The 27,030-nt window shown below is 36.5% G+C and overlaps 1 protein-coding gene across 1 annotated transcript; it reads right to left on the reverse strand.

Annotated features, from left to right (window-relative positions):
• Positions 1 to 1,954: 1,954 nt before the first annotated feature.
• Positions 1,955 to 25,193, reverse strand: slc7a5 (solute carrier family 7 member 5). The gene is made up of 10 exons (XM_016267497.1): positions 24,406 to 25,193; positions 21,091 to 21,216; positions 10,964 to 11,069; positions 10,357 to 10,401; positions 9,493 to 9,616; positions 9,280 to 9,383; positions 8,921 to 9,017; positions 7,641 to 7,790; positions 5,880 to 6,057; positions 1,955 to 2,307 (listed from the first exon to the last, which is right to left on the reverse strand). The coding sequence occupies exons 1-10, from the start codon at positions 24,989 to 24,991 to the stop codon at positions 2,252 to 2,254; spliced, it is 1,572 nt and encodes a 523-aa protein (XP_016122983.1). The 5' UTR covers positions 24,992 to 25,193; the 3' UTR covers positions 1,955 to 2,251.
• Positions 25,194 to 27,030: the final 1,837 nt, after the last annotated feature.

Below are 27,030 nucleotides of genomic sequence, written 5' to 3' on the forward strand. Positions count from 1 at the left end.
ATGCCTGTAAAGATGGTTGTTGGGTCTAAAGTTTAATTATACATGCTAGTTTATAAATGCAAAATGTGGTGTTTATAGAAACAAAAGTTTAAAGTTTAATGAAACTGTTTAGTTGACAATTTTATTCGAAGAATATAAGCATACACATAAGAGTCAGTCATATCTTTAAGTTTTTTTTTTCTGTTTTTTTTTAAAGTATTTAACGAAGACAACAATGATACCAAAAGATGTGCGATGAGCAAATATAATTCATCATACATCAAAAAAAAAGTGAAATGTAGCGTCACTGGGATGTCATCTGTTCTCATGGGGCAGATGTCAGTCCAGGCAGACTCAGCTCATCTGCAGTTATTTTTATATTAATGGGCACAAATGGAAACTACGCCAAGCCATCAGTTACAAAATACTTTTACAGATTCACAAAAAAAAACAAAAAAATCATTTTCTGAAGAAGGAAAAAAATATCAGTAACAATTTATTTTCAGCATTTCTTTAAAAAAATGCCCTGTATAAAAATGATTAGAGCACTAAGTGAATGACTCTAAAAATAATAAATAAGTTCATACAAGTAAATTTCTACATAACTATTTAAATTAGATCAAATGATCTTGTTGGCTGGAGTGTTAGTCATTCTGCTGCAATTCTCTAAATAATACAAAGCTTCATTATCTAAACACCCACTATAAACATTACAGCACTGAAGAAACGCATTTCAGATCTACAGAGTCCTTCTATCCAGAAGCCTTGGAAATGTTTCTGTAATCATAATAACCAAAGGACAACTTCCATTTTGTCCTAAAATAACACCCCACTCCATCACCCAAAACACCCCTAGTGTTTCTCTCACCACTTTTTAACGGAATATGTGCATTTTCTCCCACACATACAGCTGATTTTGGTCCAGTATAGGAACAAATGTCCATTTAATCAAAACTAAGATAACGCAAAAAATCTGCGTGCAGCCATCTAAAACTGAAACACAACGATGATATCGCATTTTCCAGCAAATTCATTCTGAATTTTTCAGTTCGCAAACTGACGAGGCACTAAAATCTCTTCGGTAAGTGTATTTTTTAGGATACCTTGACGGTACAATAAAAAGACGTAGTAACTGACAAACCAGATAGTACAACAGCAACAAACTGTTTTAAATGGCGACATAACTTTCTTTTAAAAGTTTGTAACTACCAAGCAACTTTGCTTTGTTTAAATAATTGCCAAATTCATTGGAAACTAAATAAAAAAGGTGGTCCAGTGTTAAGTACTTCACATATATTTGCGTAACAGATGCAGAAAAGAGGTGCTAAACAATCAAAATAAAGAAAGGAAAACAGCGCCTCATCTTTTGTACATTACTAAATCATAATTGGGCACAAAAATATACAGCCAGTTCTATGAATGAAATGTCCTGTATGTTTACTGAGGTAAGCAGCAAGGCTATAGGTATTCTGATGAATTTGTGAATACTGTACGTCTATGCCTTCTGTAATATTCAATTAGAGGACCATGACCAAACAAAAAGGAGATTCCTTGAAATTCTTAGTAACAATAAAAAAACTGCATTAAGCTATCAAAAATAAATCTGTTGACGTATAAAGTCATATCAAGTCGATCTCGAAAAATAATACAATTCTACATTGACAGACAAGGCACAGCAAACTGGTCATATCTGCTGTAGAAAAATAACTGCATAATAGGACATTCTGTAATCCAAGATGCAAATTTGTCGGTCAGGTGGGAATCACGGTTCTAGTTGCTGAGAGAGACAATGGCGCCTCTCCACTAGTATGCACTTTTCCTCACATACATTCTGAAATAAAAGCTGATGAAAAACACGATGCAGGAAGCTAAAAATCACAAACAAAGACCTAAATAAAGGGATGACCAAGTTATATGACACATATCTCCGGTAGTAAAAAAAAAAAAAAAAAAATTATATATATATATATATATATATAAATCAAATAAATCGAAAGTCCTGATTGAAAACTTATGAGTCAAACATAAAGACTGAAATGTATACAGTATAATACATTTGATTGAGGAAGGATCTCAATTGAAATGCTCCTGTGACTTGATGTCTGGTTTCTTATGTGGTAATTCATATAGATTTTGCCTGTGTCAGCAGGATAAGACTTTTTCTGGCTCACGCAAGAGGAGGTGAGGCAGACGCGGAATACAGTAAAGGGGGTCTGAGTTGGGTACGAGGAGACTTGTGTGTGGAAGAGGCACCTGTCACTCCGTTTGGTCTTCAGGACTCCTGAGGTACCACTTCCATCAGCTTCTGGCATGTCGCCGTGGCAGAGACTGGACAGAAAATTAAACAATATAAATATATATATATATATATATATATATACAAATATTCTTATAATACATATATATATGGGGTGTAACGGTTCACAAAATTTACGATTCGTTTAGATACGACACAGTGGTGTCAGTTCGGTATGCTTTCGATGGAGGGGAGGGGGATTGCTTACTTCGGAAATTAATATATATAATTGCTTATTTTCAAAATATTTCTGTTTTAAACCATGAAGGCGAGCCAATGGATATCACATAAGCAACGTGCAAACTTTGCGCTAGAGTTATGCCAGTGAATATCTTCATTTCATCTTCAATCTCAGTCAATTCACTATGCAGAAAGTGAAAGTAAAAACGGAATGACAGAGTAATGAAAGAGCTTTCGGCATCTGACGCCGAATAATTGATGTTTTTGACAATATCTCTGGCTATCGTCGACACAAGGTCATCGTCTTTCGACGCACCACAGCAAGGGGAGGTTATCGCGGGGCCTTTCGCAGTGCGTGTCCTGCGTGCCCGTCTGCAACGCTACTGGGCAGACAGCACAGTGCCTGTTACGTCATTTGGGCTGCCTTGTTGAGCGCAGTGGCACTGAGAACATTATATTTCACACATTTTAAGCTCTTTTATTTTCCAAATGTAATAGGATTAGTCCAACGAATCGTTCGGTTTGTAAAGCGTACCGAACCGAAAGCCTCGTACCGAACGGTTCAATATGAATGCGTGTATCTTTACACCCCTAATATATATATATATATATATATATATATACTGTATACAGCGGGTAAAATAAGTATTGAACTCCATTTTTCTCAGTAAATATATTTCTAAAGGTGCTGTTGACATGAAATTTTCACCAGATGTCGGTAACGACCCAAGTAATCCATACATACAAAGAAAGCAAAACAAATAATTTCAGAAATTATGTTCTGTGTAATAAAGTAGAATGACTCAGGGAAAAAGTATTGAACACATGAAGAAAGGGAGGTGCAAAAAAGCATGGAAAGCCAAGACACCAGCAGAAATCTATCAGTAATTAGAAAGCAATCCTGGCCCTAGTCAGTGGAAATTAATATTAGCTGGTTTAGTCCCAAACGATGGCCTATAATAAGGTGTCTCATGACCAACGTGTCACACAAGAAACATTTCATGATGGGTAAAAGCAAAGAGCTCTCTCAAGACCTTCGCAACCTTATTGTTGCAAAACATACTGATGACATTGGTTACAGAAGTGTTTCTATACTTCTGAATGTTCCAGTGAGCAATGTTGGGGCCATAATCCGGAAGTGGAACGAACATCATTTCACCATAAACCAGCCACGACCAGGTGCTCCTCGCAAGATTTCTGACAGAGCAGTAAAAAATTATTATCAGAAGAGTTGTCCAAAAGCCAAGGATCACTTGTGGAGAGCTTCAGAAAGACCTGGAATTAGTATGTACAATTGTTTCAAATAAAATAATAAGTTCAATAAGTAAGTAATGCACTCAACTGCCGTGGCCTGTATGCACGCTCACCACGCAAGTATATTTATATATAATATAAATTACATGAATATAAATATATGCATGTTCATACATGCAAATATTTTCAAAATAGATACAGTATGTGTGTGTCTTTATATATACATAATAAATATACATAGTACACACACATATATTATATAAACAAATATTTATATTTTGGATGCAATTAATCATTGCCCAGCATTACCATTTTTAGCTGGTGAAAATACTAGTGTTCTAAAGATTTTGCCACCTCTGTGTGTGTGTATATACAGTGGGTACGGAAAGTATTCAGACCCCCTTAAATTTTTCACTCTTTGTTATATTGCAGCCATTTGCTAAAATCATTTAAGTTAATTTTTTTTCCTCATTAATGTACACACAGCACCCCATATTGACAGAAAAACACAGAGTACCCACTGTATATATATATATAATTCATCAGGGATGCATTCAATTGATCAAAAGTGTCATTAAATATGTTTTTAAATAAATGCTTTTATTTTTATTCATCTATGCACAAAAATATTATGCAGCACAACTTTTTCAACATTGATAATAATAAGAAATGTTTCTTGAGCAGCAAATCAGCATATTAGAATGATTTCTGAAGAATCATGTGACACTGAAGACTGGAGTAATGATGCTGAAAATGTTTGAAAAATGTTGGCATCACAGGAATAAAATACATTTTAAAATAGAAAACCATTATTTTGAATTGTAATAATATTTCACAATATTAATGTTTTTTTCTGATCATCATTTTTAATCAAATAAATGCAAAAAATATCTTCTAATAGAAAACCATTATTTTAAATTGTAATAATATTTCACAATATTAATGTTTTTTTCTGATCATCATTTTTGATCAAATAAATGCAACATTTTTGCAAAATTTGAATTAAAGGGGGGGTACAATGCTGTTTCATGCATTCAGAGTTGTTTACCCTGTTAAAGAGTTTGATTCTCATGCTAAGTATAGACAAAGTTTCAAAAAACAATTTGGACATATGTCGGAGTATTTCTGTACCAAAAATCTTACATCCGGGTTCGTACAAGTTTCTGAGAGTTTTTTTTTCGATAGTGGCTCTTCATGACGTAAACGAGGGTGGAACTCCTTATATGGGCATTTCTCCCGGAAGAACGCCGCCCACGCACGCATCGACCAGAACGAGAGCAAGAACGCGCCCATCAACGTGCTTCATCCGGCGGCAGCGCTGCACGGGACTCGCTCAGGAAGAGTGTCTCTAAAGAAGTGTGTTTTTGGTTGTAAGGGAAAGATAAATTAGTTCAGCTTCCTAAAAAACCCAGCGTTATGTAAACAGTGGATGCAGTTTTTTTTCCGGGGCAGCAACGGAGTTTCACAAGTGTGTTTGTTGATGAACATTTATAAACAAGGCCCAGTTCGACGCTGGATTAGCACATCGTATGATACTGAAAGATGGAGCGGCCCCAGCTATAAAAGATCTCGGTCATGATTCAGAACTGCAGATGGTAAGTGAAATGGCATCAAATGTCTGTGTTTTGTTGGCAATCGGAGCTCAAGTGCTCGTCACTCTTTAGCTCCGCCCACGGCGTGCCTCCAGGAGCTCGGCTGTTTCCGGAGAGAATCGTAAAGCTGTATCTTTCTTTATTAAATATGATAAAACTAAAGACTTTTTGGAGATATGAAGGATGTAGTACTACTCTATAGGTACTCAAGATTAACATGAGATTGGGTGAAACTGTGTGTGTTATGTCCCCTTTAAATGTGAGACTTAAAAAGTAACATAATAGCCAATTTTTTTTACAATCTAAATTAAATCTCATTGGATAAAAGCCCATCCTATATAATTTTTTTTTACCAAAAATAACTCCGTAAATCTGTCAAATTATGGAGGTTAAATGCATAGCAAATGTCTAATTTTGTCTTAAAAAGCAGTACTGTTGAATAAACTCTTATAAGGTTTGATTTTTACAACTTAGCCATCAAAACCTGAGGAACATTTCAGATTTCATTTATGAAGTTTTAACTGGCTAGAACCATCTTTTTTCCATGCTGTGAAGCAAACAAGAGGAGACACACTCACAGATGACCTGCAAGAGCCATTTTGGCTTGGTCTGCCACCAAACGCCGAAGAGGTACACAGGAACTCCAGTGGCGATGATTCCAAATCCTATAGCACACTCCACAGGGGTCTTCCAGATGGACACCACGATGAGGAACAGGCAGGCCAATACGAAGACAATGGGCAGCAGAATATTGACCTAGTGGACAGAGAGGTGGGACAGCTTTGAAAATGTGATCAAAAGTCTATTTAAAGTACAGTCAGAAAGTATGTTTATTCAAGAACATTTACTTCACTTATGAAAGACACACACTGCAGAAGTGTTGAGCTCAGTGTTACTCGCTCTGACAATCCCCATTCTTCTCTGGCTGCTCATTTTGGTAGGACATCCTGATCTTTGATGTTTGGGTTGTGTTATATTTTCTCTATTTGCATACAATAGACTTCACAGAGCTCTAAGAATGGTTCAAAGCTTTTCTTTTTATAGCGTTCTCCTGCCTTTTTCCCCCTTACAACTTCATCACAGAGTTCCCCGGGTAGCTTCTTGCTCTTTGTGATAGCCAGATTGATCTGGTTTTGCAGAATGGTTTCACTTACTTAGCTTGTTGACAGATGGCCTGATACTCTCCTCAAGCTTGCACTGATCAAGACTAGCTCGTTGCTAATGCCATTAAATCTCACTTCCACATTATGAGTAGTAGTTATGATGTCTCTGTCATTTTTGAGTAGCTTAAAGCATCCTTGCCGAATAAAAGTATTAATTTAATAACAAAAACAATTACATACCTCACCCCATTCTTTTGAACTGTAGTAAATAATTAAAGGGATAGTTCCCCCCAAAATTAAATTTGTGTCATTAATTACTCACCTGCATGTCATTCCAAACTCGTAAGACCTTCGTTCATCTTCAGAACACAAATAGGTATTTCTGATGAAATTCGAGAGCATTCTGACCCTGCATAGACAGTAACGCAACTGACACATTCAAGGCCGAGAAAGGTAGTAAGGACATTGTTAAAATAGTCCATGTGAAATCAGTGTTTCAACCGTAATATTATGAAGCTTTTAAGGACTTTATTCTATGATTTCTCCTCTTTCGGGTCAGTCTCCTCCACCATTCATGAGAGTTCCATGAATAGCGAAGGTCTTACGGGTTTGAAACGACATGAGGATGAGTAATTAATGACAGAATTTTTATTTTTTGGGTGAACTATCCCTTTAATTAAAAAAAATATATACAATTTTTCTATGTAAAATAATTTTTTATGACATTTTCTTTGAAAATTATTATAATAGCCCTATTGTCTTAATTCATTAGAAATAGTCCTACCATCTAGAAAAGTTTGACACTTCAACAGTTCAATTCTTGAAAGCACTAAAGTGTCTAAAAGCAGAGAAATCCAACATCACAGGCAGTACTAAGTACAGTGAATGAAACAAACAATGGACTGTCGCTAATGAGATCTAGAAGGAGAGAAAGATTATGAGCAATAAGCAAATGGCCTCTTTCACTCCAGTGCCTCCAAACCTCATTTGGTGAACATCCCTCTGTGTCCGGCAGATGAGCGGAGGCCACTGAGTGCAATGAGAGACTGAATGTTATGAGAGAAGTGCACAAAAGGGCCTGTGTGTTACCGTTCTATTGCTGGCTATGTCTGGTTTCAGACACAGAACACATACTGTATATTATGGCAGGGCACTTCTCATGCATTTGAAAGTATGACCTTGTTCACCCTCACACAGTCTATGAACGTTTGCAAACTAGCCCCCCCCCCGGCTCACCTTAATTGGTCGTTCTAATTCAGGTTTCTTGTAGCGTAACCACATCATGCCGAGGATGGCCATGGCGATGCAGAGCCAATTAAAGAAGCTGAAGAAGTTGATGACGGAGAAAATGTCATTGGAGAAAGCGTAGAGAAGGGTCATGATACACTGTGGGGAAAAAGAAAAAAAAAGGTTTAAACTGAATCTTCAGCAAATTCATTGAAAAGAAACCATTCAAAAGTGTGATTAACTTAAAAATTGGACATTATTATCAATTCACACCTTTTCTGAAGAATTTCCATGACTTTCCATGAAAAATCCATGACTGGTTAAACTGATTCATTGAAAAAAATTACCGAAAAGAACGTTTCGCTCAAAAATTGGAACCGATTAAACCAATTCATTGTAAAGAACTGACGTAAAATAATGATTTGGTCAAAAATTAGAACTTTCTGAACTGATTCATTACAATTCACTCACAAATTAGACCTGATTAAACTGATTCACTGACTGATTCATTAAACTGATTCACTGAAATAAAATAAAGCAGCTTAAAAGAATGATTCACTCACAAATTAGAACTGGCTAAAACAATTCATTGAAAAGAACCAAGGCAAAAAAATGTATTCACTCAGAAACTGGACTCAACAGAAGCTATGTTTCCATCACCCTATTTGAATGCGCATTTTGAAGTATCGCATGAGAAATGAGTGATGGAAACGCCGAATTTTGAATAAAAATCCCTTAATTTGCAAAAGTTTTTACGCTCGCTTGAGGTGGTTTTTGACATGTCCGAAAAAGGGTTGATGCGAATAATGGGAGATGAAAATGCATTTTGCGAATAAATTCCTCCAAGCGCATCAAAGAAGTAATTTGACTTTGCGCTATGGGACGGCAAAACCTGACTAACCAGCGGACCGATCTCATTCCCCAGCATCTGAAATGTTGTTATGGTCATTCGGAAATGCACGAGCAAAGTCTGTCATCAAAGTATTTCTGTATAATTGCCTCCCAGAAATGTCTTACACAACTGCGTTTCCAAACAGCAGCATCCACCTCCGAAAGCAATAACCGCATTCATTGTGTTTCGTCTGCTCGCTTAGTGATTTATAGTGCCAGTTTATCAGAAAGTGACGATTTTGTTCTCTTTGACTTGTTGGATGCAAACAATGCTTGTTCGCAAATGTTTTATGCGATATTCCAGTTTTGCGCATAAGTTAAATTCGCAACTTTGGATGGAAACCCGGCTAATGACTTGTAAGTTATAGTGAGTGATGTGGTTGGTTTCGGACTTCTACCGTAAATATAAGTGAAGGCAGAGGGGTCAGAAGGTCAGGGTGGATCATCGACAACAAACTGGGAAGATGACCTTCTCGGGAGCCCACGAAGAACAGCCTGAAGGGAAAGAGCAAGATACAAAAGAGACCGTTTTATCCAATTAGGTCTAATACAAAACAGTGATATAAACAGATCTATTTCGAGATAACCTGAACAGTGTTTACAGTGGAAAAGCCTGCAGGGTGACTTTAGAACTACACTAACCAGACAGATTAATCAAATAAACAGCTTAAAGTAAAGTGGTCTGATTAATGTGACCTCTTCCAACACAGGATATTTATAACAAGTGTCTGTTAGTGTGTGTGTGTTTGTGCATCACCTAGATGAAGTAAACAGAGAGCCATTCACAGAGCCAAAGCAGGACAGACCCACAAACACAGGGATTATCCAAGCCATTGGTCCTAGGTGGTAGTTTCCAAAGTCCTAAAAAACAACTTAATTATTAAGTAACTTTAATAAACATTAATAAAAGAAAACATTAAAGCAACTGAGCTAAATATGGAATAAAACGTGTCTATGTGGCGACACTCACCACAGCAACAGCCTCAGATCCGAGCATTTGCTCCGGACTGAGTGTGGTGAAGTAGGCCAGGTTGGTCAGCACATAGACAACGGTGACAATGGGGAGCGAGATGATGATGGCCCGAGGCAGATTTCTGTAACACATTGACACATACACTATTACATAAATCACCCCTCTCAAAAACATATTTTTTGTTCGTTTTTTTTTTATTTTTTAGAAATGCCCCATTAGAAGTCTGACATGATTAATTTATTCAGTGAGAGGAAGTGTCTAAAATATATTTAATAAATGAAAAATATTTAAAATATATTTAATACATATCTTGAATATTTTTTTTATTTTACTATTTTTACCCAGAAATTAGTATCACTCCAATGAAAATAAAAGGTTATTATGAGCAGCATAACAGAAGCTGATAAACATCTAAACATGGTAGCCCCATAAGGCAGCTTGTACCATGTAAAATACTAATTAATCAGATAAATATAATAACAAGATAATGACTTGTAATGACCGGATTCTTCTTTTATAGGAGTTAATTTGGTTTTTAAAATATTCAACATTTTAAAGAGTTATATTCATTTAGGGGTAAAATATTTTTACTTATGAAATATTTATTTTTATGTATTTATTTTAATAAGGAAAATTGCTAAATTTGTTTATTGAACTTTTACAATAATAACAGGATAAAATACAGCAGAATAGTGAAAAATATTGTTCCCACTCCACCCCAACCAACCTTAAAAAAGGAGACTAAAATAAATAAAAATTAAACAAGCTAAATTTAAAATACATACATTTAAAAAATACTAAACACATAAATATACTGTACTATACTGTAACACAGAGTAAAATAAGGTACGTTTAACTTACTTGAATGGCTCGATCATCTCCTCTGTGACAAAATTCAAATAATTCCTGGTAAAAATGAAAAAGTAAATAAGAAAATCTCAGTAATTTAAACACATCCTGCCCTACAAGTTCAACTGCTGAAGACCAAAAATTAGAAAGAAGAGAGAAAATGAGAAAAGAAAATATAATAATATGTAAGAAAATTCAGAAAAATGAAACAAGCAATTTACAGAATGACCGACAAATAGTTTAAATTCTAATAAGGGAATATGTGTGAAATTTTGTGGATATAATAATTCTTCCTTCTGCACCAGCTGAATACGCAAAGTCAACTATAAGTCAATCATTCAGCAGATTTCCATGAAAGGTGCAAACACTGTGGCATTATCAAAACAACTACATTGTTATGTGGAATTGGATTTTGGACCAATGAAATTTTACTGTGGGCCAAAAAAATGACCAAAATATCTTGTATGTTGTTGCAGTCATGGCTGTTTAAGCCAAAAATTTGATTTACATGTAAATATATATTTTGGTTCACATGGTGTATCATTACATTTTACTTGTGAAAGTCTAATTCTTCCAGTTTTTTTCCTAGATCCCCCCAAATCTAGTTCTGTGGTCTTACCATCCTCCATAAGCAAACAGCCCACTGTAAAGAGCCAATCCGATGTTGCCAAAGTCTGTATTGGTTCCTTTGAACGAATTTGCAGGCAACAGATCAGTAGTATCACCTGCAACAGAAACAATCAGTGTGAAACATGAGATTACAATGCTGTTACAAACTATCAAAAACATTACATAATAAAAACAACCCATACAAGTCAAAATATCCAGGGAGTACTCTATAATTCCCACAATATTAACCCATGAGAAGAACAAACAAGCTTGCATGGAATAGTTTCAAGGTGGACGATTGTTTCCCGCTATCATAATACAATGAGTTTTCAAAGTCATCATGCTGACATTCTCAAGGCCGGTTGTGGGCAGTAGGTCGGTGCACGAGGGACAAGGTCACAGATGTCACATCTGAAACGCAAGAGTGATGGGAACACAAGAACTAAAGAGAAATTGTAGGGTTTGCAAATTCTTGAACACCCGAAGCTCATGAATTTCCCACTGGATCAACAGATGAACATAGTGTTGTTTCAGGCTGGGGCCAGTTCTCAATCTCTTCCGTGAGAAAGCCGGGGGAGATCACACCTCTACGTACATCCTCCAAAGCCTGCAGGCTGTAGAGCGACGAGGGCTTCCCTAACAGAAAACACTGTAAGAATTCAATTTATGGTTAGGAAACTCTGCCACTTTAAGGGATTGGCCCAGCAGTCCAACAAGCTGTGTAGTATAGCAACAAACATGTGCAGGTGTAGAAAAATAATAATAATATATAATGTGTCACCATTCTTCCAGTATATATAGACTACTGTTCAAGAGTTTGTAGTCAGTAAGATTTTAATACAAAATTAATACTTCTATTCAGCTAGGATGCATTAAATTGTTCAAAAGTGACAGTAAAGAAAAAAAAATCAAACAAATGCTGTTCTTTTCAACTTTCTATTAGGCCTGGGTGATAAAACGGTATCGATATTTATCAACGGTACTCCTTCATCAATAACGATAAAAAAAAAATTCGATATAGCGCACGATATAGGCACGTGTTATGAGTGACACAGACAGCACACACAAACACGAACATGAGTTCTGTGCCTGCCTGTGACAAGGAGATTGTGAATAAAAACATTTATATTAGTCAAATTTAAAATAAAAAAAATTGCATTTGAATGCAAAAATGGTACAGTCGAATGTTAGGTGTGCATCAGGGAGCATCATCAGTGGCGCGCGAGATGCGGTTATGATGATGTAAGTTGTTGCATTTGAAAGTTTTGTTAGTCTTGCCCACGAGACACGCCGCTGCTGCGTTATTCATTCAAAATATTAGAGAAATATAGTAGCTCAATGCTTAGAAGATCTTGGTTAGGTAAAAACCGAAACCAAGCCATTCACACAGAAAGCATATTCATAATTTTTTAGACGGACAAATACAACTGCTGCACTCGCGTCACACAAGTGATGTATAGAAAGCCATGCAAAGTTAAAACAGTTTAAACATTTAGAAAACACGTGGCTAATTTGTGGAGGTTAATTCCTTTTCACTGCGTCTCATTTGTTTTCAAATGCAATCTGTGTGATCGGCGATTTGGCTCTTTTTTTTATTTATGCAATGCATAAATACATGATGCTGTTTTGTTCATAATTGTTTATGCAATTTACGAAATGATATTTGATTTATATATATATATATATATATATATTAATTTAGATGTTATGCACGTTTTTTATGGACAGTTATTTCATTGCATTGACAATTTAATACGCTGCATTGTTTTGCTCATTGCGCTCTCCTGTGGCCTCGGGAGACAAGCCAAAAGTTTCCATAAGACTTATTTAATCTACATCTAACACATAAGAAAGGAGATATTTGTTTACATTTTATTTTGTGTTTGACTGTTAAAACAAACAGAAAAATGTTGTTTGTCTCAATAAATTGGGTAAATTAAAAACACATTTTTTTCTATTGAGTTTTGTTTTAAAAAAGGTTTAAGATTATCGATACCGAACAATATGAAACATTATATTGTTGATAAATTTTTTAGCTATATCGCCCAGCCCTACTTTCTATTCACCGTTACCACTGTTTCCACAAAAATATTAACAGTTTTCAACACTGAAAATAATAAGAAATGTTTATTGAGCAGCAAATCAGCATATTAGAATGATTTCTGAAGGATCATGTGACACTGAAGACTGTTTTATTTTAAATTGTAATAATATTTCAATAATAATTTATATATATATATATATATATAAAGAGATTCAAATCTAATATAAATATTGGTATGTGTAGAATACCCAGATTAATAAATGATGTAAAAGTATCGTTATTTTTTTTTTCATGTTTTGCATTAGCTTAAGTTAACATGTAAGTGTTAAAAAATTAATTGTCCTGTGGCAATGAATTGAGACAAAGTAATTTAGGAATCCTACCCTAGGGGATTTGTAAACATATCCACTGTGTAAGAATGATTGCAGCCCAAGGCAAGCTCATGTGATCGATGGAGGCCAACGCCGCCTGGTCACATGACACGGCAGGCGAGGTAGGTGTGTGTGTGACTGTATGCCCAGGGCAGTCAGGCGCAGAACGAGACTGAAAGCCTGTATAAACTCTTTGTATAAACTTGAGTATTACAGGCTCAGACCTGAGCTACGCCAGCCCAGAGGAGCTCGATCTCTGTCTGAGAAAAACGCTTCGACAGCAGATCTCAGCTTACATAGCCTAGATTCACTCTGAAGAGTTCCTAGAAACAACACACAATCTCAAAAACACACTTTTCTAATAGACAACAGTGCAGTGTGTGAAGGCAAGTACGTTCAGTGAGCGTCCAGTATGGCATCAGTTGTGTAACCGTTGTCGCATCAATCTAGACAGCTTAATGGACAAAGAGAATCATCTGAGAAGAAAACTAGGGCATCCAGTCAAATGGACATACTGGAAAAGTGTATTGTCATATTCTAGTATCAAACAATAGAATGTTAAGATGATCCTTTGGAATACTTGATACTGATAGTTCTGTCAACATTTTGTGGTAAAATAAATGTTAATATAGTAATAAATGTTGTTCTCTGGTCAATTATTTTCTCTGTTTTTTGTTATTTATTAATAATCTATTGTATATTGTATGTTGATCAAAAGTGACAGAAAATACATTTATAATGTTTCTTAAAATATTTCTATTTCAAATAAATGCTGTTCTTTTGAAATTTCTGTTTCAACAGAAAAAATATTAAGCAGTGCAACTTTTTTCAACATTGATAATGATAAGAAATATTTCTTGAGCAGGAAAAAGGGCTTTCAATTTTATATAATTAATTTCCCTTAAAGGGGTCATATGATGCTTTTTTAAAGATCATTATTTTGTGTATTTGGTGTAACAGAATATGTTGACATGCTTTAATGTTCAAAAAACACATTATTTTTCAAATACTGTACATTATTGTAGGTCCTCTATGCCCCACCTCTCTCAAACGCTTCGTTTTCTACAAAGTCCCTCCTTCCGACAAGCGCAGTCTGCACTGATTGGCCAGCTGACCCAGTGCATTGTGATTGGCAGAACACCGCAAGCACTCATCGGAAATGTAACGCCCCTTACCATAATCGCGAGCTTCATCTTTCAAAATAAATGTAAAGACAGAGCCCGAAAGGGGAATAGAGTCGCGTGACAGACAGTGATGAAGCTGGTATGTGTTTGCAGTACACAAGCCATGGTTAAGACAGCTGACTCCACTGTGATCTCTCTCTGTCACTCTCTGTCACACACACACACGTGCGCACGCACGCACACACACACACACACACACAATGCGCAAAACTCCGCATTTGAACAGTCAATAGCAAATACTTAAACTAATAACAAAACAGTAGCTGATTCAGAAGCGCCAGATTGTCATAGCAAAGTCAGAATTACCTCCTCTCCTAGGTTCACGAAACGGTCGTCCATAAAATGCATTGCTGTTCTGTTGTAAGTAATCTTAAAGATTCCTAAATGCATCTACTTTCGGAAGGCCAAATAAAGTGTTTTTGCTTTCGCCTAGAAACACACAGCGTCTCCCTGACATGGCTGCTTCAACACTAACTGCGGTTACTGAAACCACACCTTCTTTCTTTGTGTGAACATTTGGGCAGCATTATGCTAATATTTCCACATAGTGAGGTAGATATGTGGGGGCGTGTTAAAACGAGCCATTTTAGGGGGGCGTGGCAGAGTCTAAACTTTGATAAAGAATATCTCTTTGGTTTTGAGACTTTAGTCTTTGCAACTTCAGGGACCTTATCTATGCACAATCAGCTTGTAGCACTCCAAAGAGAAAGGAAAACTTAAAATGGCATCATATGACCCCTTTAAAACAAATAATACAGACACAAATAAACTATTTTTAAATCACAAGGAAGAAAGTGTTACACAACCTCAGAAGTAGTGTTGTAGTCATGCTGGTTTTGTGTTGTTTTTCCATTATGACCTATTTGCATCAAATATTTACCAAATCATATATGTGTCTGTTTATTGTATTATTGGGCTTGTATCATTCCTGTTTCTGTTCCCTCCTTTTATCCCTTTCATTTCTTGTCAGCTCTCAAATATAATTATAAACACAGTGGCAAAAAGACCAAAACAAAAACTTCTCAACAACGATCACGCTAATAAGTGGGCGGAGTCTAAAAAGCATGCAGAGTCTCACTGTCTCTGTATGGGTTGAGCTCCAGTCCCAGAAGAGTTCAAGATGGTTGATAAACCACGAGGTGTCCTGTTGCATGCTACGTTTCAGCAACGGCTGAATGTAACGGAATTAAGCAGTAGTGGCTTTCTCAAAACAAACACAAGCACTAAGATACACACTGAGACCTTTTCTGGACTTCTAAGTGAGATAAGTCTATTACGCCGTAAACAGAAGCTACTTTGTGCACAGAGACTGACATAGAGAGAGGAAATGTCACAGAGGAAGGTGCTGTGAATGAAACAGCTCTTTCAAAAGCGAGACTTCATAAAGAAAATAAATAGGACACTTGTCAGCAGTGTTGGGCAGTAACGCATTACTTACTAACGTGTTACTGTAATTTTATTACTTTTTTAGTAACGGAGCAACTATAGTTACAAGCCAAGGTCTCTATACGTTACTGCCGCGTTACATTGCTGACAGAATGCAGTGTTTTATAATCTAGAGATTGTAAAAAGGATGTAGTACACGCACTGTTGAGTCCAGTGCCAGTGGATTAGAGACCTGCTCCCGCGAGACCCGTCGCAACACAGTGCGGCGCGCGGGACAAGATGGGCAAGTGCTGGTGCGGACGGGTAGACACTCGTGTGTGTGTGGGATGCGAGAGAATAAAATGATTCACAGGACTCCCGCAAAATAGAAATATCTAAACATAAAATATCTAAAACAAATAAATTGTTATTCATCTATTGCACAAAAGCAACATGAACTAATATGAAATATAAACGATTAACAGGTGCAAGCGTATGCAGAGTTTCTTATTTAGGCTATAACACGTGTTTGCAGCGTTGAGCAATGCAGTGCTGAAATGTGCGTGCTCACGAATCCTCTCATTATAACACGAATTGTAGACATTATGAAAGATTCATTATGCATATATTTATTGTGTTATAACAGAGATTTGTGAGATTGCGATGAACTGAGATGTCTTTTAGAGATTATAAAGGCAGCGCGCTCTGCTGGCATTCTGCCATGCCAAACCATGCACGCAGCAGCCGCTTGCTTTAGTTAAAAATAACAGTGTTCTGTGAATGTTGATGCTTTAATAACAAATATTTATCGGGAGCGTGGATTTCATAAATTTCATGGAGAAAAAGTAACGTAACTAGTAATGTAACTAATTACTTTTGAAATAAAGTAATCAGAACAGTAACGTGATTACTTTTAAAAGGAGTAATCAGTAATTTGATTACATTTTCAGAGTAACTTGCCAAACACTGCTTGTCAGTTCAGCCATATACATATCTGAGGACATTTCCATAGACATCTCTCAGGACAGGGAGGGTGTGTCTATCGGTGGGTCAAATTTACAGTCATCATTATCTGGCCTCGTTTTTCTTACAATCATTTTGCATGTGCTTATCTAGCTCGCACACAAAAACACCCGATAGCTAGCCAGCTGCCTTGCTGTCTTCAGTCAACACAGACAGCAACGAGGTATTCTAACTAAAATGGAAAGTCATAAATGACTGATTGGAAAGGAGTCAACCTCACAGGAGAGAATCAACTCGCAACTGCTTTAAATAGAGTTTTGGTGTGTTCAAGTCATGTAGAGTAGATCATTTTTACGGGTAGAATGCACATGAATGCATCCACAGTGTCGTAATTACGATTTGGAAACTCTGAGTTTCTGAGCTGTGAGCGTAGAAATATGGGTTACGCAATAGATGCAGAATCTTGATATTGATGGTAAATTTGTTGAAATTCATGGAATAGAATTTTTTTTATTTAATTACAAAGTAGTTGCATGTTTAAAATATGGTATTATTGTACAATTACGATATAATACATAATGATTAATTTATAGCACTTCATACCTTCATAAGTTAAATAAAAACCTAAAAAAGCAAAAACACACCTGATGCACATTCTTTATTCATCATTTTGTAGAAGTAGTTAAAAACATTTTGGTATAAATGGTACATTGCCATCTTGCTCTGACCAAAGTGACCTGAATGCGTTTGGCATCACAATTACAACTACATAACTCCTAAATACTAATTTGACTTTACCATGTGGCTAAGCTAAAATTGCAATACTCATAAAGCACAACCGCAAATAAAAATCTTAGATAAAAAATACATAAATATATCAGATAAAATACTATTTCCAAAAAAACGAACCAATTGCAATGTATATATTTTTTAACTATTGCCTCATCCGCCATCTTGGATTTTCTTTTTCACAAAGTTAGCAATGCATTCTGGGACGTCTTTCTATTCATCAACGAATCTAGAAAATTACGGTTTGCACACAAATATTAAGCAGCACAATCATTTTCAATCTTGATAATACAGGTACATCTAAATAAATTAGAATGTCGTGGAAAAGTTCGTTTATTTCAGTAATTCAACTCAAATTGTGAAACTCGTGTATTAAATAAATTCAGTGCACACAGACTGGAGTAGTTTAAGTCTTTGGTTCTTTTAATTGTGATGATTTTGGCTCACATTTAACAAAAACCCACCAATTCACTATCTCAACAAATTAGAATATGGTGACATGCCAATCAGCTAATCAACTCAAAACACCTGCAAAGGTTTCCTGAGCCTTCAAAATGGTCTCTCAGTTTGGTTCACTAGGCTACACAATCATGGGGAAGACTGCTGATCTGACAGTAGTCCAGAATTGGTGGGTTTTTGTTAAATGTGAGCCAAAATCATCACAATTAAAAGAACCAAAGACTTAAACTACTTCAGTCTGTGTGCATTGAATTTATTTAATACACGAGTTTCACAATCTGAGTTGAATTACTGAAATAAACGAACTTTTCCACGACATTCTAATTTATTGAGATGCACCTGTAATAAGAGATTTTTCTTGAACACCAAATCAGCATATTAGAATGATGTTTGAAGGATCTTGTGACACTGAAAACTGGAGTAATAATGCTGAAAATTCAGCTTTGCCAACAATTTTAAATTGTAATAATATTTCACAATATTACTGTTTTACTCTATTTTAGATCAAATAAATGCAGCCTTGGTGAGCAGAAGGGACTTCTTTCAAGAACATTTTCAAAACCACAAACTTTTAAACAGTAGTTCAAATTAACTTTTGGAACTTTTGAACAATGCTGCTTTAGAAGCATCTCTCTGCCATGAGAGAGATGTACATGTGGCAACCTCAGCAACTAAAGATTAAGTTCTGAGACTTAACCACAAAGAAACCAACACCCAAAGGCAAGCCCAAAATTTGGCAGTCTAGGCAAAATTTGGGTGAGGCAGGCCAATTAGAAGCGACGTGCCCTACAGTTCTGGCTCCAATATTCAATAATCAACATCAGCATGGCGTCTCCTTCTCATTTTCCTTTCTTTCAGAAACTACCTTGCTGTCTGTCAATACACGTCCACTGTTGTGGGCAGTAAGAGTGGGTGGATTGGAGACAAAAGATGAAAAGAAGAGCTAATAATCCATTCGAATTAACCTGTCCTGTTTCGCTGACTCACAACTGAGTCAGTGATACCAGCTTCAGGCTTTTGTTTGTGCAGTAGACACAGACATGCACCAAATTAATGGACCTTTGTAAATCTGCATCTCAGACTGTGAAATCCTCTTTTTCCTTTCTGAATTTGTGAGGTTAAACCAGTAAGCTAATGAGAAACAGAAACCGAACCAAAAAATGTTATTAACGGAACAATGCGCCCAAAATCGCATCTGCTACATGCAGAAATGTAAATATTACTTTCCATGAAATCACTGATGTTCATTCCAGTTGGTGACTGTGACCATTTAAACAAACTACAGTTGTTCATGTCAAGTCTGGCGGCAAAGTCTGCCAGCTTGTACTACAAATCCTTGAACTGCTCTTTCTTTTTGTTTGCTCACTCTTTCTCTGGTCTAGACCAGTGTTTCCCAACCGGGGTGCCGTCTGTCGAGAGCAGGGGTGCCGTGTAAAAAATCTTTTTTTAATATTTTTAAATTGCTAAAATTTTCAAAAAAGCATCTATTATATAATATAAGTTTCTGATGTCGCCAATAATTAGAGATGCACCGAAATTTCTGCTGCCGAAAATTAGGTCACCACTCAGGTTTCACTTTCACGTGGTGTGACGCTCTGCGTATTATCCGCTCTATGCGTGTGCGCTCTGCTCAGTCGCTCCACTCGTAGCAATGTCCACTCAAAAATTGAGCTGACAGGAAACATCGATGTAGTACAGTATTGTTTCTGTCTGCAATAGCCCTACTGTGTTGTAACATGATGTGGTATATGGGCAACTCTGGTAACGCTGCCCTCTCATTCATTGATCTGCTAAACGCTATGTTATGCTCAGGTGTTCTGATAATAATAGCTTTCTAGGACTAAACATTATTTGGATAATTGGTAAAAAAAAAAATTATAATTTAAATATCTTAACCCTACTGTTAGACCTACCTGAAAAATTGCTGTCAGTGCTTTAGTGTCTCAGTAACAAACAATCAGAGCTGCTGTTTTGGCTGCACATTCAGTAGGTCTACATTTCCCTGCTAAACGGACTGATCCACAACTATATAACTGTAATTAGAGTCCAAAAAGAGTTCTAAAAGAGTTGAAGTACCAACATGAAGTACCAACATATCAATATGGCATGAATCAAGACTGCTGAGCTGATCCAATATTGCTAATTAATTTGATTTTTACATTTGATTTATTTATGACATTATGATTTAATTATTTTCTAGAAATAAACAGTATATTGAATATAAAAACCTAATTATATAAATTAAAATTAAATAAAATTTGATGAAAAAGTTCAAAAGAAAAAACTACTAGTTTGTGGATAATGATACATATATACATAAATAAAAGAAAATTATTTATTTATCAACTGGCTCAGAAATATAACACAAAATTATATTTTGCATGATATTAAATGTGAAATGAGTAATATAATAAAAGTTATAATGTGTGATTTTAATAGTTGGATACAGTCAAGAAGTCCAGAAGCACTGAGGTAGGATATTTGCTGTTTTTAAAACTAATGAATTAAATGTTAGCTAATCGTTTATTTATTAACTGCACCTTTATTGCTTTAAAAAAGTAACGGGACACCAATTTGTACCCTATTAATCGAAAAAGTCCTTTTTTGCATGAGGCTGATGTTGAACTGAACTTGGACTCAAACGTTGTGTAGCTTGAAGACACTTTTCACCCACTGTTGGAACGCTACATTGTATCCATAGCAAAAATAAACATAAAAAATAAATAAACACTGAAGCCAAGGCCTACCTAAGACCATACAAATCTTTATTAATTCCAGAAAACATAAATACAATTGCTCTGCCTGAATTTACAAACATAAACTCTTCGTATGGGTTAATTTTAATGATGGAAAACACCGTCATTAACCAAAACTACAGTATTTCCACTCTATTCCTCAGCAGTTGTTTAGTTAACGGACTGATTGTTGGTGTACATGTTGGAAGTGTTTGTGTGTTACCCACCTTTGCCAATCTCCACAAAGCCAATAATGATGATGAGGCCCAGGGCGAGTAGCTTAGCAGCAGCAAAGGCATCTTGAACCCTTGTGGCGGCCTTCACGCTGTAGCAGTTGATAGCGGTCAACAACACTATAGGGAGAGATGGAGGGAGAAACAGAACGACAGGCACTTATTTTTAGTCTTTCACAACAGAGGCTCAGAGGAAGCTAACCTAAATACTTGGTAAACTAATTAGGCTAGAATTTGTCATCCACACTTTAGCTCAGAGGAGGTGTCGTCCGCAAAGCGCTGTTTACATTGCAGCTATACACGTGGCAGCATGATCTGGTGTGCTACTTTTTTAAATGAAACAGCATGGCTGCCAAACTTATTAAGGTTGTATGGAAAAACAGACATCAAATAAAATTTGGTGAAAGAACTATCTGTCCGATCTTGAAAATGCCAGCACCACATGTAAGTTCAAATGAATAATTAATAATAGGAATATTATATGCTACAGCACACAATAATCTGCCTAATGGGGTTGGATTGTATTATAGGGTGGATCTGCAGATAATTATTACCTGAATCATACGCAAATGCCTCGCCCTACTTATTCAATCCACTTGCGATTTTTGTTTGTTTAATTCTGTTTCAATGCGATTAACAGAAATCCTACTGTGTCACACAATATACTGAATAAGACTGATTGGCTTTGTTGGGGTGGATAGCCTTGTTTGGGGAAACAAATCAAATTGCATTTTTTAATTGCAAATTTTAATGTTTTTATTTAAATTTAACAGAGCTCTATGTCTGCTATGCTTGTTTTCTTCTTCTTTTTTTAAATTTTAGGTAAAAAAAACTTGTTGTCTCAGGCCACATTTACACTGCTGTTTTACACTGACAATAATAACAACAATATAATATTAATAACAATAATTTATATTATTAGTATTATTTTATTAAATTATTAAAACTAAGCAAATCAATAAAGAAATATATTACTTTAGTAATACTTTTTACTGTAAAATAAAAACAGTGTATAATAATAATAATATTATTATTTTATTTTACAACAGTACAATTTTAATACTAATATTACAACAATAATATATGTAATAAACATATATATATATATATATATATATATGTATATATATATATATATATATATATAATTATATAAAATTATGTATTTTACATATTTAAAATTACATTTTATGACACATTTTCTAACTTTATTAATATAGTAAAGTATTTGACTGCAAGAAGGTCTCCAATTTGAGTCCCGGTTGAGCAATGAGGCCTTTCTGTGTGGAGTTTACATGTTCCCTGTGTTAGTCTGGGTTTGCCCCATTATCCAAAGAGCACAAATGAACTGGAAATTGTCAGTAGTTTTGAGGGTGTTTCCCTGCCTACAGTCCAAGGCACTGGGGAACCAGACATGGTTTGGAAAAAGAATGGGTGTATGAATATAAAATGAGCAGGTATAGGTGCCACGGCCTGAATGAAACTTAAAAGTTCACTGACCAAATACTGGTAAACCGATTTTGAGGGAATAATAAAAATCATGAGCTCCTACCACCTCAGCCTCCAGCCCCTGGCTCCAAGCTTCCTATTAAATGTGATTAACTAACAAATACTTCAAAGCAGCATTAGCTGTAAATCGGTCAAGGCACCAAACAGAGAGGCGAAGCCTGCCGGCCTTTGTGTGCCCCTAAAGTACAAAAGGGGGTCTGTATCGGGTAGGACAGTAGGGCCTGGGTCCCCTCACACAAGAACACATGCACACACTGTTGTATTACTCTGTCAGGCACTGCAGTTCTCGTTTTTAATAGACTAGGGATCATGAGACAGAGGTTCCTCCCTGAGCTTCCCTACGGCAGGAGCATGGTCCCGCTCAGGGGGCCTCTCCCATGGATACACAGCGTAGTTTTATGCAACGAACCAATCCTGGAGTCCCTTTTCAATCATGACCTTTAAAACACATGAGAAAATGAGTCAGGGGAACAGTGGCCAGCTGCTTTACCAACAGACCCAAATACTGTCTATAAGGTACCGAAACATAAAACTGAGCACTTGGGCTGAACTCTCAAAGTTTGCTCATCTTAAACGTATGGCTATAGTCATCTTTCTGTCTCGTCATGTGAGTTCTTATGGAAGGATTAGACATGCCACTAACAAGGCGAGATTACAACGGATAGTGAGTGCTGTGTTCACAAAGAACACAATCACAAACAATATGCATTCCTGTACCCCAATCAAGCATTCATCTGGCCTAAATGAGAAAGGGGGAGGAGAGAAAGAAAGAGGAGACAAAGAAAAAGACAGGGAGAGAAAGAGAGAAATATGGGTTTTAATTTGTTGGCCAATTGTTAATTAGGGCTTGAGCTAATTCTCCTAATCCTGACTGGTTTAAACCTGCGGGAGGGCTGCATTACTGCATGGCTGCCGTGGTAAATCACAACCGTAACATATTGCTATGAGCATGTATGTCAAAGATCTGTGATTGTAGCGCTGCAGGGCTGAATTCATAACTCCTATCGGTCCTCCTATTGGTACGCTTACTGCAAGAAACACACACACAATTTATGGCAAAAAGAGAATGCAGTAACCTGATCATAATAATGAATAATCTTGGTTTAGACATGCTTGTTATCGTATAAAGTTACATATAAGTGGAGTTTCTGAGGAAACAAAGTGGATTAATTATGAAGCTCATGCAACATGATTTACGTTACTACCATTGGTTAATAACTTAAAACATCTAACATGAACTTCATAATTACTCTGCTTTTTCATTTCCATGCTGGGGAAAAAAACGGATTTGCATTTTCTCAAAATATTCATTTATAATCAAAATATAATTAATACTAAAGCGACGCTAAATTGGTGTGTTAATAATACTAACAATGCACTTAATTTGCATAAAACCCGCCAAGGTGATGTAGTAGCGCGTGCCACTTCTACTTCCTACATCATCCGCACTAGATGATGAAATTTTTCTGCACCTTTTCAACATACTCAGTTCCTCCTATAGGCTACACACGCCGTAGCAGTGTGGACACACGGCGTTTCTGTCTCTAATTACACATTTTCTGTCACATATGTAGTTAAAATCGTTTATATTTATAATTTAGTGAGAAACGTTGTACATGAGGAGACTTGAACGCGTTTCGGACGTTGAAGACGACGCGCGCGAGATGACAGGTAAACCGTTGAACTGAGGAGATTTACCATAAAGAGTGACTTAAGCCCTCAGTCATATTGTTTATTTGCGTAATAAATGAGCAAGCGAACTTTTATGTCACCTAGCGAGGTAGGTAACAGGTTACTTACAGATGCACAGGCAGGCGATAAGCTTAGCCCCCGTCTCGGGAACAGGACAGTTGGGAAAGATGGGCTTCAGGAGGTAGGTAGCGAAAACATAGGCGACAATATACTGCGAGGATGGCCTGATGATGAGAAGCTCGATCCAGAGTTTCAGAAACGCAGGTAGGGAGCCGTAAACTTCAAGGATGTAAGCGTAGTCACCCCCAGATTTGGTGATGGTGGTCCCCAGTTCGGCGTAGCACAGAGCGCCTATAGTGGAGAAGACGCCGCATACAGTCCACACGACCAGCGACAGCCCGACTGAACCGGCTTCTTTCACCACTCCCGTCGGTGTAACGAAGATGCCAGAGCCAATAATAGTGCCTACAATAATGGCCACGCCGTTGACTAGAGTTATAGTTCTTTTCAGCACGACTGTCTCTTCTCCATCCGCTGAGGTAATATCTGCGGTGGGGCTTTCAGGCGTGCCGTCTCCTGGTCGGCTCATGTTGCCATTCCCACCTCTGCTGGAGAGCATCTTCTCAGTCACTTGCTTGTCGTCTTCATCCCGGTCCGCAGACGTGTTTGAACTCCGTTTCTTCAACCCTGCCATTGCTTCCTCTTGTCAAACAAAGCCAGACGCTTTGTTTAGCTGTATTACGTGTGAAAACGACCTGTTCAGCTCCCTCAGACTGGGCTCTGCTGATGCACGGTGGTACCGTGGAGTCCGCTCTGACTCACAGAAACGTGGTCTCTGAAGCGTGTCAACGTTGTAGAAACACAAAAGCATCTCCTGATTCGGCCTGCCTCTTTCCTCCTCCTAGTAGTGTCATTAAGTGTTATAGTTGAGGTTTATATCGCCCTCTAGAGTCTCCTTTACTGGAAGAATTTCCTATTACCGAGCGGTCCAGCAGGGCTTTTCCTAATTTTTCAGTTCAGTTGAACTCGTAAGTAAACCTTGAGATTTCAAGTTACATCATAACATTTTAATAAATATAATAATTTATCTAATTACAGTTTACATTTTTTAGAATAGCCTATGATAAAATGCTACTGTAAAAATGTATTAATATACATTAAGTTCCTTTATACAAGGTAAAAATGTCACAGTAAAATACTGTTTAGTTTTTGGAAATGAAAATGAAGTCAGTGAAAAAAAAAAATAGACCGACATGCCCAGAATTTTCTTTGAGATGCCTCAAATTTGTTTTTTTCTTAGATTTTTCCTAATCTGTTATGTTATGGTTTTATGTTACATCTTATGTTAAATTAATATGTATTGCGTTATTTTAGTGTTGTGTGCTACCATGGTGTTTTGTAGGCTATTTGTGTGCATGACACTGTACCTTCTATATATTAATATTTACTAACTTGTGATGATCTTTCATTCATCACATGGCTTACATCTGTTTATTGGTGTTTGTCAGTGTATTACAAAACAGATTTTAGTAGACTGTTTAAGTTTTAAAACCTAAAATGTTTCCTCCATTTATTTACCATAAATTTCACAGATTTTAGTGTAGTCTACAAGCTTATGACAATCAATGTGGTAAATTATTTCTCTTGATATAAATATTTTGAATAGTATGAAAAACTATAGTTTGAAGGCTTTAGAAAGCAAGTGTACAATACTAGAATATAAAAAAAAATATTTTGATTTAACATTAACACATTTTTAATTTCATTTGGTATTAGCATTTCTAGCACAATCTTACAAACCCCCTGCAGTTCCACCATTCCACCTTGAAGTTCTAGGCAGCTGGCTCAGAAACCCTTCTAGATGTTGAGTTTTTCTAATTAGTCTGACGTTTTCTATTTTAAATATTTAGAATATAATCCTTGGCTAGACACGAATTCCCATAACTTGTCATTTCAGCTCTTGAAAATTCTTTAGACTCAAATTCCTTTGATCATAATGTCTGAAGAAACATGAAAAAATAACAAAGTTGTCCCTGCTAATTTCCTGTTTGCAGGTAAAGGCCCTTGCAACATCACAAATGTCACATCCCTGTGGGCTTTAAAGATATTGGTTCTCAAATTAAACAAAACAAAAACTTAAATTTCATCCAAAAGCTTTTGTGTTTCAAAGAGAAAGACTTATATGTCACATGCCTACAAGGTATCAATCTCTGATGACCTGGAGAGTATAATCTGCAGGGGGCAAGTGTGTTGTACTAATACTTATGAACTTCGTGACCTGTTTTAAGGTTGTTCATCAATGCATGTTTGAGAAAAACCTGCCACCTGCATTCTCTTTGCACATGCGCTCATTTGCACATTTTTTACATTAGCCTCCCCATCACGAGAATTACACTTTATTTATGGTGTATGTTTGCTCAGCTTAAAGATAAATGAGACAGCAGGTGACTTTTTATTTGATAAGTCATGGTTGCTGCTGTGTTGTGCCCTGATATTTAAGAGTTCAGTTTTCCTTCTCTATAGGAGAGAGGGGTGTAGGTGTCTCAGTTCCCTGGTACCACAAGGGCTGGTTATCATTAAAAGTAGAAAACAATCAGCTCTCATCTGCAAGTGAAACTTCGGAGGGCCTGTTGGGTTTTGGACAAGATTTAATGTATATTTTTAGATGTACATCTTTTCCCAATTTGTTTGATTTAGGGAGGAAAGCAACTGGATTGGAGTTCTGAAAAACAT

The sequence above is a fragment of the Sinocyclocheilus grahami genome, unplaced genomic scaffold (assembly GCF_001515645.1).
Source record: "Sinocyclocheilus grahami isolate Dianchi unplaced genomic scaffold, SAMN03320097.WGS_v1.1 scaffold38.1, whole genome shotgun sequence".
NCBI lineage: Eukaryota > Metazoa > Chordata > Actinopteri > Cypriniformes > Cyprinidae > Sinocyclocheilus > Sinocyclocheilus grahami.

What these genes read in the sequence shown, in the direction of transcription:
- slc7a5 (XM_016267497.1), bottom strand. Translation starts at nt 24,991, where the DNA reads ATGGCAGGGTTGAAGAAACGGAGTTCAAACACGTCTGCGGACCGGGAT. An exon ending in CTTTGTGGAGATTGGCAAAG is followed by an intron (nt 11,070 to 21,090) that starts GTGGGTAACACA and finishes TTTCTGTTGCAG; the next exon opens with GTGATACTACTGATCTGTTG. An exon ending in AATTAGAACGACCAATTAAG is followed by an intron (nt 6,058 to 7,640) that starts GTGAGCCGGGGG and finishes TCTGTCCACTAG; the next exon opens with GTCAATATTCTGCTGCCCAT.